The sequence below is a fragment of the Pongo pygmaeus genome, chromosome X (assembly GCF_028885625.2).
Source record: "Pongo pygmaeus isolate AG05252 chromosome X, NHGRI_mPonPyg2-v2.0_pri, whole genome shotgun sequence".
Lineage (NCBI taxonomy): Eukaryota > Metazoa > Chordata > Mammalia > Primates > Hominidae > Pongo > Pongo pygmaeus.
The window spans coordinates 89716357-89729993 of record NC_072396.2 but is presented as its reverse complement, the minus strand read 5'-3'; the positions used below and the strand labels follow the sequence as shown (position 1 = coordinate 89729993).

Below are 13637 nucleotides of genomic sequence, written 5' to 3'. Positions count from 1 at the left end.
TTGATATGTGAAGATTTGATCCTGTCATCATATTGTTAGCTGGTTGTTTTGTAGACTTGGTTGTGTGGTTGCTTTATAGTGGCAGTGGTCTATGTACTTTAGCATGTTTTTCTGCTGGCAAATATCTTTCTTTTCCATATTTAGGTCCCTTGAGGACCTCTTTTTTTATTTTTTTATTTTATTATTATTATACTTTAAGTTTTAGGGTACATGTGCACAATGTACAGGTTAGTTACATATGTATACATGTGCCATGCTGGTGTGCTGCACCCATTAACTCATCATTTAGCATTAGGTGTATCTCCGAATGCTATCCCTCCCCCCTACCCCCACCCCACAACAGTCCCCAGAGTGTGATGTTCCCCTTCCTGTGTCCATGTGTTCTCATTGTTCAATTCCCACCTATGAGTGAGAACAGAGGACCTCTTTTAAGGTAGGTGTGGTGGTAACGAATTCGCTTAGCATTTGCTTGTCTAAAAGTATTTTATTTCTCCTTTGCTTGTGACACTTAGGCTAGATATGAAATTTTGTGTTGGGATTTCTTTTTTTAAGAATGCTGTATATAGGCCCCTAATCTCTTCTGGCTTGTAATGTTTCTGCTGAAAGGTCTGTTGTTAGCCTGATGGGGTTCCCTTTGTACCTGATCTGCCCCTTCTCTCTAGCAGCTCTCAAGACTTTTTCTTTTGAGTTGACCTTGGAGAATCTGATGACTGTGTTTTGGGGATTGTCATCTTGCATATTATCTCACAGGGGTTCTTGGATTTCCTGAATTTGTGTGTTGACCTCCCTAGCAAGGTTGGGGAAATTTTTATGGATAATATCCTCAAATATGTTTACCAAGTTGCTTGCTCTATCTCCATCTCTTTCAGGAATGCCAATGTGTTATAGGTTTGGTCTCTTTTTGTAGTCCCATATTTCTCAGAGGTTTTGTTCAGTTTTTCAGTTCTTTGAAAAATTTTTGTTTGTGTTGATTCGAAGCATCAGTCCTCAAATTCTGAGGGGTTTTTTTTCCCCTCAGATTGGTTTATTTTGTTATTTATGCTTCCAGTTGCATTATGAAATTCCTGTAGTGATTTTTTTTTTTATTTCCAGAGCTCTGTTTGGTTCTTTCTTAAAATGGCTAAATCATCTTTCAACTCTTGGATCATTTTACTGCTTTACTTGGGTGCCTTTCAACCTTCTCCTGTATCTCATTGAGCTTTCTTCCCATCCAGGTTCTGAAATATATGTCTGTCATTTCAGCCATTTCAATCTGGTTAAGAACCACTGCTATAGAGCTAGTGTGGTTGTGTGGAGGTAAGAAGGCACTCTGCCTTTTAGGGTCGCCAGAATTGTATTTTGTTTGTTTTTTTCTTTTTTAAAAAACTGATTTTAAGTTCAGGGCTACATTTGCAGGTTTGTTACATAGCTAAACTTGTGTCATGGTGACTTGTTGTATAAATTATTTCATCACCCAGGTATTAAGCCTAGTACCCAATAGTTAGTTTTCCTGATCCTCTCCCTCCTCCCAGCCTCCTTTGACCCATAGGCCCCAGTGTATGTTGTTCCCCTCTATATGACCATATATTCTCATCATTTAGCTCCCACTTATAAGTGAAAACAAGTGGTATTTGGTTTTCTGTTCCTGTGTTAGTTTGCTAACGATAATGGCCCCCAGCTCCATCCGTGTCCCTGTGAAGGACATGAACTCATCTTTCTTTATGGCTGCATAGTATTCCACAGTATATATGTACCACATTTTCTTTATCCCTTCTGTCATTGATGGACATTTAGGTTGATTCTGTGTCTTTGCTGTTGTGAAGAGTGCTGCAATAAACATTCATGTGTTTGTTGTCTTTACAATAGAATGATTTATATTCCTTTGGTTATATACCCAGTGATGGGATTGCAGAGTTGAATGATATTTCTGTCTTTAGGTCCTTGAGGAATATCCACAGTCATCCATAATGGTTGAACTAATTTACACTCCCACCAACAGTGTATAAGCATTCCTTTTTCACCACCACCTTGCCAGCATCTGTTATTTTTTGATGTTTTAATAATAGCCATTCTGACTGGTGCTAGATGGTATCTCATTGTGGTTTTGATTTACATTTCTTTAATGATCACTGATGTTGAACTTTTTTCCATATGCTTGTTGGCTGCGTGTATGTCTTCTTTTGAAAAGCGTGTGTTCATATTCTTCGCCCACTTTTTTAATGGGGTGATTTTTTTCTTTTAAATTACTTTAAGTTCCTTATAGATGCTGGATATTAGACCTTTGTCAGATAGATAGAGTGTAAAAATTTTCTCCCATTCTGTAGGTTGGCTACTCTGTTGATAGTTTCTTTTGCTGTACAGAAGCTCTTTAGTTTAATTAGATCCCATTTTTCAATGTTTGCTTTTGTTGCAATTGCTTTTGGCATCTTCGTCATGAAATCTTTGCCCATGCCTATGTCCAGAATGGTATTTCCTAGATTGTCTTCCAGGGTTTTTATAGTTTGGGGTTTTACATTTAAGTTGTTAATCTATCTTGAGTTAATTTAGGTATATATATGGTGTAAGGAAGGGATCCAGTTTTGATCTTCTGCATGTGGCTAAGCCAGTTATCCTAGCACCATTTATTGAATAGGGAATCCTTTCCCCATTGCTTGTTTTTGTCAGGTTTGTCAAAGGTCAGATAGTTGTAGGTGTGTGGTCTTTTTTCTGGGTTCTGTATTCTGTTCCATTGGTCTATGTGTCTGTTTTTGTACCAGTACCATACTGCTTTGGTTAGTGTAACCCTGTAGTATAGTTTGAGGTCAGGTAGCCTGATACCTCCAGCCTAGTTCTTTTTGCATAGGATTGCCTTGGCTATTCAGGCTGTTTTACGGTTCCATGTAAATTTTAAAATAGTTTTTTTCTGTAGTCCTTTGAAGAATATCAGTGGTAGTTTAATGGAAATAGCATTGAATCTATAAATTGCTTTGAGCAGTATGGCCATTTTAACAATATTGATTTTTCATATTCATGAGCATGAATGTTTTTCCATTTGTTTGTGTCATCTCTGATTTCTTTCAGCAGTGGTTTGTAGTTCTCCTTGGAGAGATCTTTCACCTCTTCAGTTAGCTGTATTCCTAGGTAGTTTATTCATTTTGTGGCAATTGTGTATGGGTGGTCTTTCCTGATTTGCCTCTCGGCTTGACAGTTGTTGGTGTATAGGAATGCTAGTGATTTTTGCACATTGATTTTGTATCCTGAGACTTTGCTCAAGTTGTTTATTAGCTTAAGAAACTTTTGGCTGAGACTATGGGGTTTCTAGATATAGGATCATGTCATCTGCAGACAAGATAGTTTGACTTCCTCTGTTTCTATTTTGATGCACTTTATTTCTTTCTCTTGCCTGATTGCCCTGGCCAGAATTTCCAATACTGTGTTGAATAGGAGTGGTGAGAGAGGGCATCCTTGTCTTGTGCCAGTATTCAAGGGGAATACTTCCAGCTTTTGCCCATTCAGCATGATATTGACTGTGGTTGTGTCAGAGATGGCTCTTATTATTTTGAGGTATGTTCCTTCAATACCTAACTTATTGAGCATTTTAAACATGAATGGATTTTGAATTTTATTGAAAGTCTTTTCTACATCTATTGAAATAATCAAGGATATTGGCCCGAGGTTTTCTTCTTCTGTTATATCTCTGCCAGATTTTGGTATCTGGATGATGCCAGGGTTTCCAGAATTCTTACGGTAGTTCTTTCTCGTCTGTGTGAGCTGGTGTTTAACCTCTGAAGTTGCTGGGAGTTTTTTTATATGGGTTTTTTGCTTTTATATTTTTTTATTTCCTTGAAGGTTTGTTTGTGGTATAAGTTGGGTTTATTTCATTGGCTTCCTTTCTGGGTACTTTTAGGTGGCCAAGGCTCAGCTCACCTGTCCTGGGCTGCATGCTCTAACCCTAGGTGGCTGGGACCAGGCCTGCTGCTTTGTTCTGGTTTATTGAGGTCAAGCACCTGCTGTGCTGGAGAAGGTGAGGTGTTCCCATTCCAATGGCAACAATTCTTCAACAGGGGCTGCCAGCAGAAGTGCTGCAATTGGGCGTGGGAGGCACAGAATGGGTGTTGTGGCAGCTGGGGCACAGGCAAATGTACACTAGCAGGGCAGTGTTGGGCTCCATGGGTGACTGCAGCAATGGTATCGCTGAGGGAAGGGCTCCCAGTGTGTCAGTGGGACTGTGGTTGGTTTGTGTGTGCATGGGCGCTGATGTGGTGGTGGTGGATTCTTATGCATGTGGGCCCTGGCAGCGTGGCTTGGGGAGGCTGTAGCTGAGTACGCACCGTTGAAGGGAGGCTGCAAGTGGATGCTCACTGGTGGAGGTTTGTCTTCAAAAATACTCTGATGGGAAGGTGGAGACTGTCAGTCAATGATCTATGATAGTGAACTCTGGCAAGGATTTTGTCAGGGCAGCTGAGGCTGTGCTGCAAGCAGGTGTGGCCAGAGGAGATATCAGCACATGGGGGTTTGTTTAGATCACACCGGCCCAATCCTGCAGGTAAGATAGCCTTGCAGTCTCCAGGTCCAGTTGTTCACAAAGGATAAAACCACCTAGAGGAGCATGGTGAGCCTTGGGGGATGGGCTCCCTTGGTTGTGCTCCACTGCAACTCTTCCCATGCCAAACCTTCTGGGCTCCAAGTATACTGGATTTCTGTCTCTACCAACTCTCCAAGCAATTCTCCTTGCCATCTCAAATGTCCATGGGGCTCATAGGGGCTCCTGCATCTAGCATTCCAGAGGTCCATGACAAAGGTGAACCATTCTATGCCTATTTCACTCACCCCTTCTTTAGGAGCCGCTAGTGGCCAGGAACAAGTTTTGGTGTTTGGCAACCCCATGGAGTATTCTCGGCCTCCTCTCTTTTCAGCCCTGGGGCCTGCATTCTTTCTCTCTATATCCACTCTCAGTGCCTTCTTCCTGAAGATGCAGTATGCTTGTCTACTTGATTGTCTGGTCTCTCTTGGTGGGAGAAGCTTTTATTGGCTGTGTCTAGTGTGCCATCTTGGCTCTTCTCCTTCCAAATCATTTTTTCAAGGTTCCATTCTTTCCCCACTGTTTTGTAATGCCACTTCTGTCATCATTTCCATACATACATGGATCTTTTTATTACTTTCCTATTGGTGCCATAACAAACTTAGTAGCTTTTAACAACACAAATGTATTATCTTACCATCCTGGAGGTCAGAAGTTTAAAACTGGTTGGCAGGGCTGCATCTCTTCTCGGGCTGCTAGGGGAGAATCTGTTCCTTGTCTTTTCTAGCATATAGAAGCTGCCTGCATTCCTTGGCATGTGCCCCACTCCCAACAGTGGGATCATTCTGACGTCTACTCCTGTCTTCACATCATCTTCTTTGACTTTGGCCTTCCTGACTCCTGTCCTCCCCTCCCCTCCCCTCCCCTCCCCTCCCGTCTCCTTTCTCCTTTCCTTTTCTTTTTTTCTTTCTTTCTTTCTTTTTTTTTTTTTTTGACAGAGTCTTGCTCTCGCCCAGGCTGGAGTGCAGTGGCACAATCTCAGCTCACTGCAACCTCCACCTTCCAGGTTCAAGTGATTCTCCTGCCTCAGCCTCCCGAGTACCTGGGATTACAGGCGTGTGCCACCATGCCCAGCTAATTTTTGTAGTTTTAGTAGAGACAAGGTTTCACCATGTTGGCCCGGCTGGTCTTGAACTGCTGACCTCTGGTGGTCTGCCTGCCTTGCCTGCCAAAGTGCTAGGATTACAGGCGTGAGCCACCGCTCCCGGCCCTGCCTCTTTCTTCCCTTTTTTTTTTTTTTTGATACGGAGTCTCACTCTGTCACCCAGGCTGGAGTGCAGTGGCGCGATCTTGGCTCACTGCAATCTCTGCTTCCCAGATTCAAGCAATTCTCCTGCCTCAGCCTCCCGTGTAGCTGGGATGACAGGCATGCACCACCGTACCTGGCTAATTTTGTATTTTTAGTAGAGACGGGGTTTCACCATGTTAGCCAGGCTGGTCTTAGAACTCCTGACCTCAGGTGATCCGCCTGCCTCGGCCTCCCAAAGTGCTGGGATTACAGGTGTGAGCCTCTGCTCCCTGGCCACCTCTTTCTTTTAAAGACACTTGTGATTATGTTGCACCCACTAGAATAATCTCCCAGTCTCAAGATCAGTGCATTAATCACCACTGTAAAGTCCTTCTTGCCAGGTATGGTAATGTATTCACAGGAGCCAGAGATTAAAATGTGAGCATCTTAATGGGAGAGTGCATTTTTCAGCCTATCATGGTCGTCTTTCTGGACATTCCATTATTATTTTTCTGTGTTTTTTATTCATTCACCCTAAGCATACCCATTTTATAATCTCAATCAGATAGTTATACTATCCAAATAACATTTTGGGGAGTTTAATCCTATTTCTTTTGTCTGCTCACTCAAAGTAAGATGTGTTTCCTCATGTGTTGTATAATTTTAGATTATAAACTCATCATCTAGGGACTCTATCTGTGGCAATCTCATGTGGCCTTGGTTAGTCTTATTCCACCAGAAAGCTTTAGCCATTGCTTCCCCTAAGTGTCCAGGAGTCTACTCACTGACCCAGAGCCACTTCTCATGATATTTTATATTTTATTGGCTGAGAGTTTCTTTTATCATATAGTGGTATAATTTCAAACCCCTAACATGTATGAGGGCAGACTACTGATAATATTAATAAATACACAGTGTAATCTTCCTCCATTCAGAGATCCACCCAAACAGAAATGGGTTTTTTTTTTTGCTTGTTTTCTCCCTCTTTTTGTACATGGATTTCTTTTCTTGGTTACCCTTTAACTGAGGCATAGCTCTTTAATAATCCAGATATTATAAGAAAATATCTCCTTTCCTACTTACTGCCTTGTTTGGATCTTAAGGCCTCTCCTCTCCTTATGTGTGCATTAAAACTTATGCACTTAGATTACTACTGAGATAGACACACTCCCTAGGGCTTCTGCTGCATTTACTCATGTTTACTGCTCTAGCTTTCAGTTCCCAGTTTAGTTTTGGCTACTGGAGATTTTGTTTACATTTATTGTAAGTAAAATATCTAGGAGTCTTCCAGAGTCTTCCCTGCTTAATTCCTCTTTAACACTTCTCAATGGTGATTTCTCTTGGATGTGTCATACATGCATTACCTCTTGAAGCTGTTTGTGTTCTTTGTACCTTAGGTAGGCAGGAGCTGATTTTCGGGGGATAATTGGCTCTTGCTTAGGGACACTTTCGGTTTGGTCACAGTTCTAAGTGTCAGCATTGTATTATTATCAGTAGCACCTCTACTGTGTCAAGATATTACTAATCTTACCTCTGAGAGATTTTTAATATTATGATAGAGAAAATAATACATTATCAAAATGTTTTTTCTGTAATACCAGTTATGAAGTGTAAAATACTTAAAAGAAAATACTTTTACCTTTATTTTCAACCCAATTACCCTAATTCTTATTTTCCTGTTCTCTTTCTAGGATGTGTGCTGTGTTTGGTGGAATTTATTGTCTTCGCCATTCAGTACAGTGCCTTGTAGTGGACAAAGAATCCAGAAAGTAAGGATGATATAAGTAACCTTCATATATATATATATCTATATATCTATATAGATATAGATATATCTCCCAAACACAAGTGAAAAATGCTGAAGTCAGTTTTAAGAAAAAGATTCTTCAAAGATCCTCCTTGGTATTAATAACATATCAACCTTGATTAAAAGTAATTTGTGTTTAGGTCCTCCAGAACAAGAATAGTGAGTTCAGAATATAGAAACTAAATTAATTTCCCTGCAATATGCCTATAGCTCCTGGTCATCCAAGCTTGGAAGACAAATCATTTCAGCTGCCAGGGGGTGGGTGATGAGTGATGTTAGTTTTCCTTGTGGCCTTACCTCCTCTAATTGATTTTCATCAGATGACAACAAAGCCCTCTGTTATTGCATTTTTAAAAATGGAATTCACCTAAAGACTCATCAGATTAATCTCTGCTGATAATGCATGTCACCCCAAGAGAAAAGACTTTAATGAGTTTTTAGGTAGATTGTTGTCATAAACTATGCTGCCCTCTTATCTGAGGATAAATTTTTTACAATAGTATCAGGCCTATAGGCTGCTTTAGGATTGAAATAAGAATTTACCTGTTCCTTAAAAGAGCTGAACACCATCTGTTTACTGTGTATTTTATATTTCAGTTATAATCACTGGTCTGAATTACACTGGATAAAATATTCTGATTTCTGCCTTCTACACTGAAACTTAAATATTTTAGATCCAGTTTTAGAAACTATCTAAATTGCAATGTGTTTTTCTTTTTTGTTACATGTTCTCAACAATCTACTGACCTGTATTTCTTAGATGATTGTTTTTAGGAGTATATAGTTAAATAGTATTTTTGAGGTTATAAAACATTTTAATATTTGAACTGGAAGCTTAACTAATATAAATTTTAAGCAGTTTCTTTCATTTTCCAAAAGTTTTGTATCGTTTAAGTGGCATACAATGTCTATTAACTTCTTATAGACTAATTGTAGTGAAAAAATAGTATTTTGAGTTATGGTGAAGAAAATCCTCAACTCTAGAAATATGTAATGCTTAGATAGTAAATTTGCTTTAGAAGAGTAATTCTGTAGTATAAGATAACATTGATACATATTTTAAAAGGCTTGTAAAGTACCTTTAGCACTTTTATAGAAGGATAGTACAAAATGAAACATGATAGTATGCAGAGAAAAATTAATCCCTAAAGGCCCAGGATGTTAACATCTTGATTCATGAAGAACTCTATGGAAGTTAAGGAATAGTTGTCTTTAGACTTCTAGAATCATGTTTCTTTGTGCATTCATTTTGCTACAAGAGTATGTTCCCATGACAGAAAGCCAGATAATGAATTGCTTATTTGGTGTTTATTTGCTTAGATTCTTTTACCCTTGGGGTCCCATTTCAGTCCCATGTGACATGAATAATTTGCATAGCTCATGTTTGTTTGTTTGTTTGTTTTTTAAAGGTATGCTAGTATAGTAATTGCCTTTGTTGAACTAAAGGCTACCTTTTCCTTACCTTTGACTTAGTTTTTATGACATGGTCTAAACAGAGGAGCTCTTTTTTATGATCCGGTACAGATTCCAGTTGCAACAGATAGCTGAAAGCTAATGGTCTAGAGACCAAATGAATCTCTAGATTGGTGGTTTTCAAACTTGAATGTGCCTAAAAATTACCAGGTAATCTTGGCAAAAATGCAAATTTCTGTTCTTCACCCTCAGAAAGTGAAATTGGTTAATATGCTTAGGGAGAATGCAGTAATTTGCAGTTTTAAAGAAAACCCCAAGTGAATCTAGTATAGGAAGTCCTTAGATGACACTGAGAAACACTTATCTGTAAAGTAAAATTGAGGGTTTAGTAAAGGGTACTGCGTTCCATGACAAACTGGGGTTTCTAGGTCTTAATTCAGTCTAAGGCCGTATCAATATGAAACTGCCAGATATACCGACAATCAAATGTGAATTTTAAATAGCAGGCAGACTGCTTCTAAGAAAGACATGTCTTGTTTTGTAGCTTCTAAGGCATGAGTAAAGGTTGTGTAGCCCTTGAATGAGAGGAGACTTGGATTTCCACTAGTGTCATGAATGACAGTGGGCAAATCCTTTCCTCTGGACCGGATCCTTTATCTGTAAGATGAATGACATGGACTCTGCAGTAATCTCTGGATCTGTTTCTAGATTTGACATGCCTTGGTTGAGTTCTTAGATAGTTCTTTGGTAATGTTCTTAGAAAGTACTTGGCTTTTCCTTATTTAGAAATAAATTATCTTAAAATATTTTATATGCTCAAATGTAAGCCATTCTCACATAATGCATAATCTTCAGTCCCGGTGAGAAATTTTAAAAAGTTGAACAACTTGGATGTGCCTGCTTTTATGAATATAAATTAAATAGCACACAGTCTTGTGCTATTAATTATATTGTTATATTACTAGAACCCCAGTTTTCCAGTGAACATCATCTTGTCCATTTTGTTTTTTCAGAATGCAACAATTTTGGATTCTGTATATGAATCTCTTCCTGGAAAATTTATTCTAAGCTATAATTATTTATTTCTGTAACTTGACAGTTTTTAAAACTTAACCTGTAATCATAATACTACTGTCATCTACAATATTCTCACTATACTAAATTGCTTAAGTGATCTTTAAAAGTTTTAAGACTCAAGCAATACTTGAAAAGTGTAAGTTCATATTTATACCTTCAGTAATAATTACCATATTTATATTAAATTTTTCCTCTTTAAACTAGCAAGTCAAATAGTCTCTATAAATACCTAAAGCTAGCATTGACTAAAGTTGGCTCAGGTCAGTATATCTTTACCAAACACAGCTTTGCCATTCAAAATCAAATATACAAGAGAGATAACCAGTAATAGGAGATGTTTTGTTAGGACTTGAATATAAAGTGAGGGATAGTTTTTTGGGGGAAAAACCTTGACATTGTATTAGGCAAATCCAACATACATTTCTTTTTAAGAATTCAAGGCTGGCTTAAACAATTGTTATATTCTAAGTATAATTAGGGTACTAACTAAGGAATCTGCAAAGATTTGCATTTGTCTCCTTATGGTTTTAGTTTGCCTTTCTTTTCCTAGTTTTCTATATGGAACACTTGACATCCTCTGTCCTCTTTAGGACGGTTAAGAACTACTTACACTTTGAGTCAACGTTCTGAGTTTATTCTGTGATCCCACAGACTACTCTGTCAGTCTCCACTCCCCACTGTCACGTCCCCTCGTACGATCATTTTATAAGTTCTCTGTAAGAAAAGGCAGGATCTCACTGTTGTATCTTCAGAACCAAGGCAGGTTCCTGGTAGCCATTATACTGAATAACTTTGAGTTAAATAAATGATTAAAGATTAAAGAATGACTATAACCCTTTTTGTGCTTTTCTTTGCACTCTCCATTTAGGAAAACTGAGAGAGGTATAAGTGATCACAGCATTGAGTTTAATGTGGTGATTATACATCAAAACACTGTACAAACTTTGACAGAAGAAATAGGGCATTGAGGAGGCACATTAAATCATGGTATATGGAATATGTAACCAAATACATACCTATTTTCAGCCAGATTTTATTTTTCATTTTTGTTTGATTGGTTCTGCTTTCTTATTTGAGAGGATATAGGTATGCATCAGTGGTTCTTTTCTAAACCTTTTCACTAAATTTTAATACTGCATGCTTCCATTGACTGTTTTTAGAAAAACTGAATGTCCTAGTTGAACAGTTGTCTTTTCCTTTGCAGCTATGCTGACCAGGTAAAACTCTTGTAAATTTGATCTGGCCATTTAGTAGTATAGTATTTGATATTTCGGTAGGGTAGAGATGACCTTGGACCAGGACCAGATACATCTATAACCAATAGTTGTAATTAATTACTTCAGCTGCTGTTTCCTGTGTACTTCACCTGTCTCACTTACCAGCTTTCCTACTATGACTCTTTCTTGATGTCAGGAATATATTTTTCTGATGTCTATGCCTTTTCTTTTCTTTTCTTTTTTTCTATTTTTGAGACAGAGTCTCACTTTGTTGCCCAGGCTGGAGTGCAGTGGTGCAGTCTTGGCTCACTGCAACCTCTGCCTCCCAGGTTCAAGTGATTCTCCTGCCTCAGCCCCCCTAGTAGCTGGGATTACAGGCACGTGACCACGCTTGGCTAATTTTTGTAGTTTTAGTAGAGACGGGGTTTCGCCATGTTGCCAGGCTGGTCTCGAACTCCTGACCTCAGTTGATCAGCTGGCCTCGGCCTCCCAGAGTGCTGGGATTACAGGCGTGAGCCACCACGTCTGGCTGTCTATGCCTTTTCTAGATACTTGGAAGTTAGTAATGAATTGAATGTTAGACCAAGTTTGAGGTGACTGACTGTTAATACCAATAGTCATTGCTGAAGCACTGATTTTAGCATGGCCTGCTTGCAAAATGGTAGTGGTCATATTCTAGATACTTAATGTCTGCCAACCCCCGTGCTAGTTGTTATGGGGATAAAGAAGTGAATGAAACATGGACCCTGCCCTTGTATACAAGGAGACTTCAGTAAAGAGTACAGCTCTAAAGTTAGATAGATTGGATTTGGATCCTGACTTTGTCACTAGCTGTGTGTACTTGAGCAATTGTTTAACTCTCTATGACCCAGTTTCTTTATCTAGAAACTGGGACAATTGACTACACCTACCTCATAGGGTTATTATAAGTATTAACTAAATAGATAAAAGTTGTAGAACCATTTGTTACACATTGTAAGTGCTACCTATGTTAGCTAACAATAACTATTAATATAATTGGAGACCTTGGAATCCAGTGTGGGGGAGACCTATTGTGAAGATTCTTCTGTGTTATGCTAATAAGGAATTTGGACTATAATCAGAGGTAGTTTTAAACAAGATTAAATTTGCTACTTTTAAGTTAGTAATTCTGGCAGTGATTTGGAAAAAGCACTGTGATGGAAAGTGATTCTTTTCCTCCTAAATCAGAGATTCTGTATCGTTTTTTTCCTGTCTCTACACTAGTCACAAAGTACAGAATACTTCATTAACCATCCATCCATTCACCCATCCATGCAACAAGTATTATTTGTTTTCTTTTTGCCAGGCACTGGGGATACAGCAGAGAATAAGACAGTCAGGGTCTTTGTTCTAAGGAACTTACAGTCTACTGGGGGACATTACAGAACAACTAAATTTATAGGATAATTGCACATTGAGATCTGTTCGGTATGCAGATCTGGCCCCCTCCTTATTTAAAAAGCTTCAGTGCCTTTATATAATCTCAGAATAAAGTGTAAGACCTTTTTACATGACATATGACGGGTGAGACTCTGTAATCTGGCCTCTGTCTCCTTGTCTAGGCTCATCTCTCTTCCCTACTTGCTTTTCATTTTATTGTCACATAATACTGAACTGTTCATGGGTCTCTGTACCTGCTCTTCTCTTACTTGCCTTTGTAACCCTGCAAATTCTGCCCTTCTACCTGAGATATCTGTATCCTTATTTGCTTGCTTAACTGTATGTTATCCTTTAAAAGCAACAAACGTGTCACTTCTTCCAAAGAGCGTTCCCTGATACTCCACCCCTCCACCATAAGATGAGTTAGGTACCTCTTCTAGTACTGTGTAATTCCCTATCCTTATCTTTTATCACTGGACTTTGCTATTGTCTTAAAATTGTCTCTGCCTGAATCTTCAAAAATTGTCTCTGTCTGAATCTTGTCCTTTAGGGCAAAACATTTTTATTCTTACCTCTTAGAACAGTGCTTGGCACATGGTTGTTATGCTATGCATTTATGTTGAACAAATGAACTACCAATTTGCTAGCAGGTCATTATCGTATTAGACATTATAAGAGTCTAAGGCAGTATCAGTGGAGATGGAGAGAAGAGGCTAGTTTCAGGAAGTATTTATAAAGTGGAATCAAAATGTTATAGCAGACTAGATATAAAAAGAGATTTGAGGTAGGAAAACTGCTGATTATGCCATTGCCTGACATAGGGATTCCAAGGGAGTGGGAGCAGGTGAGGAGCCATAATAAACTCAGTTTGCAGCATGCTAGTTTTAAAAAACGCTTGGCTAATAATACTATATTATTTCCTTGAGATTTGGTAAGAGCAGGTTTTAAGTTCCT

General features: G+C 38.7%; 1 protein-coding gene across 5 annotated transcripts in view; it reads left to right on the top strand.

Moving 5' to 3' along the window:
• Positions 1-13637, top strand: part of CHM (CHM Rab escort protein) — a 181126-nt gene that overhangs the window by 123041 nt on the left and 44448 nt on the right. For all 5 annotated transcript variants that reach the window (XM_054470660.2, XM_063660582.1, XM_063660583.1 and 2 more), the window contains one exon: positions 7460-7537. In XM_054470660.2, the coding sequence (XP_054326635.1) occupies positions 7460-7537 (78 nt within the window). The remainder of the gene's footprint in view (positions 1-7459; positions 7538-13637) is intronic.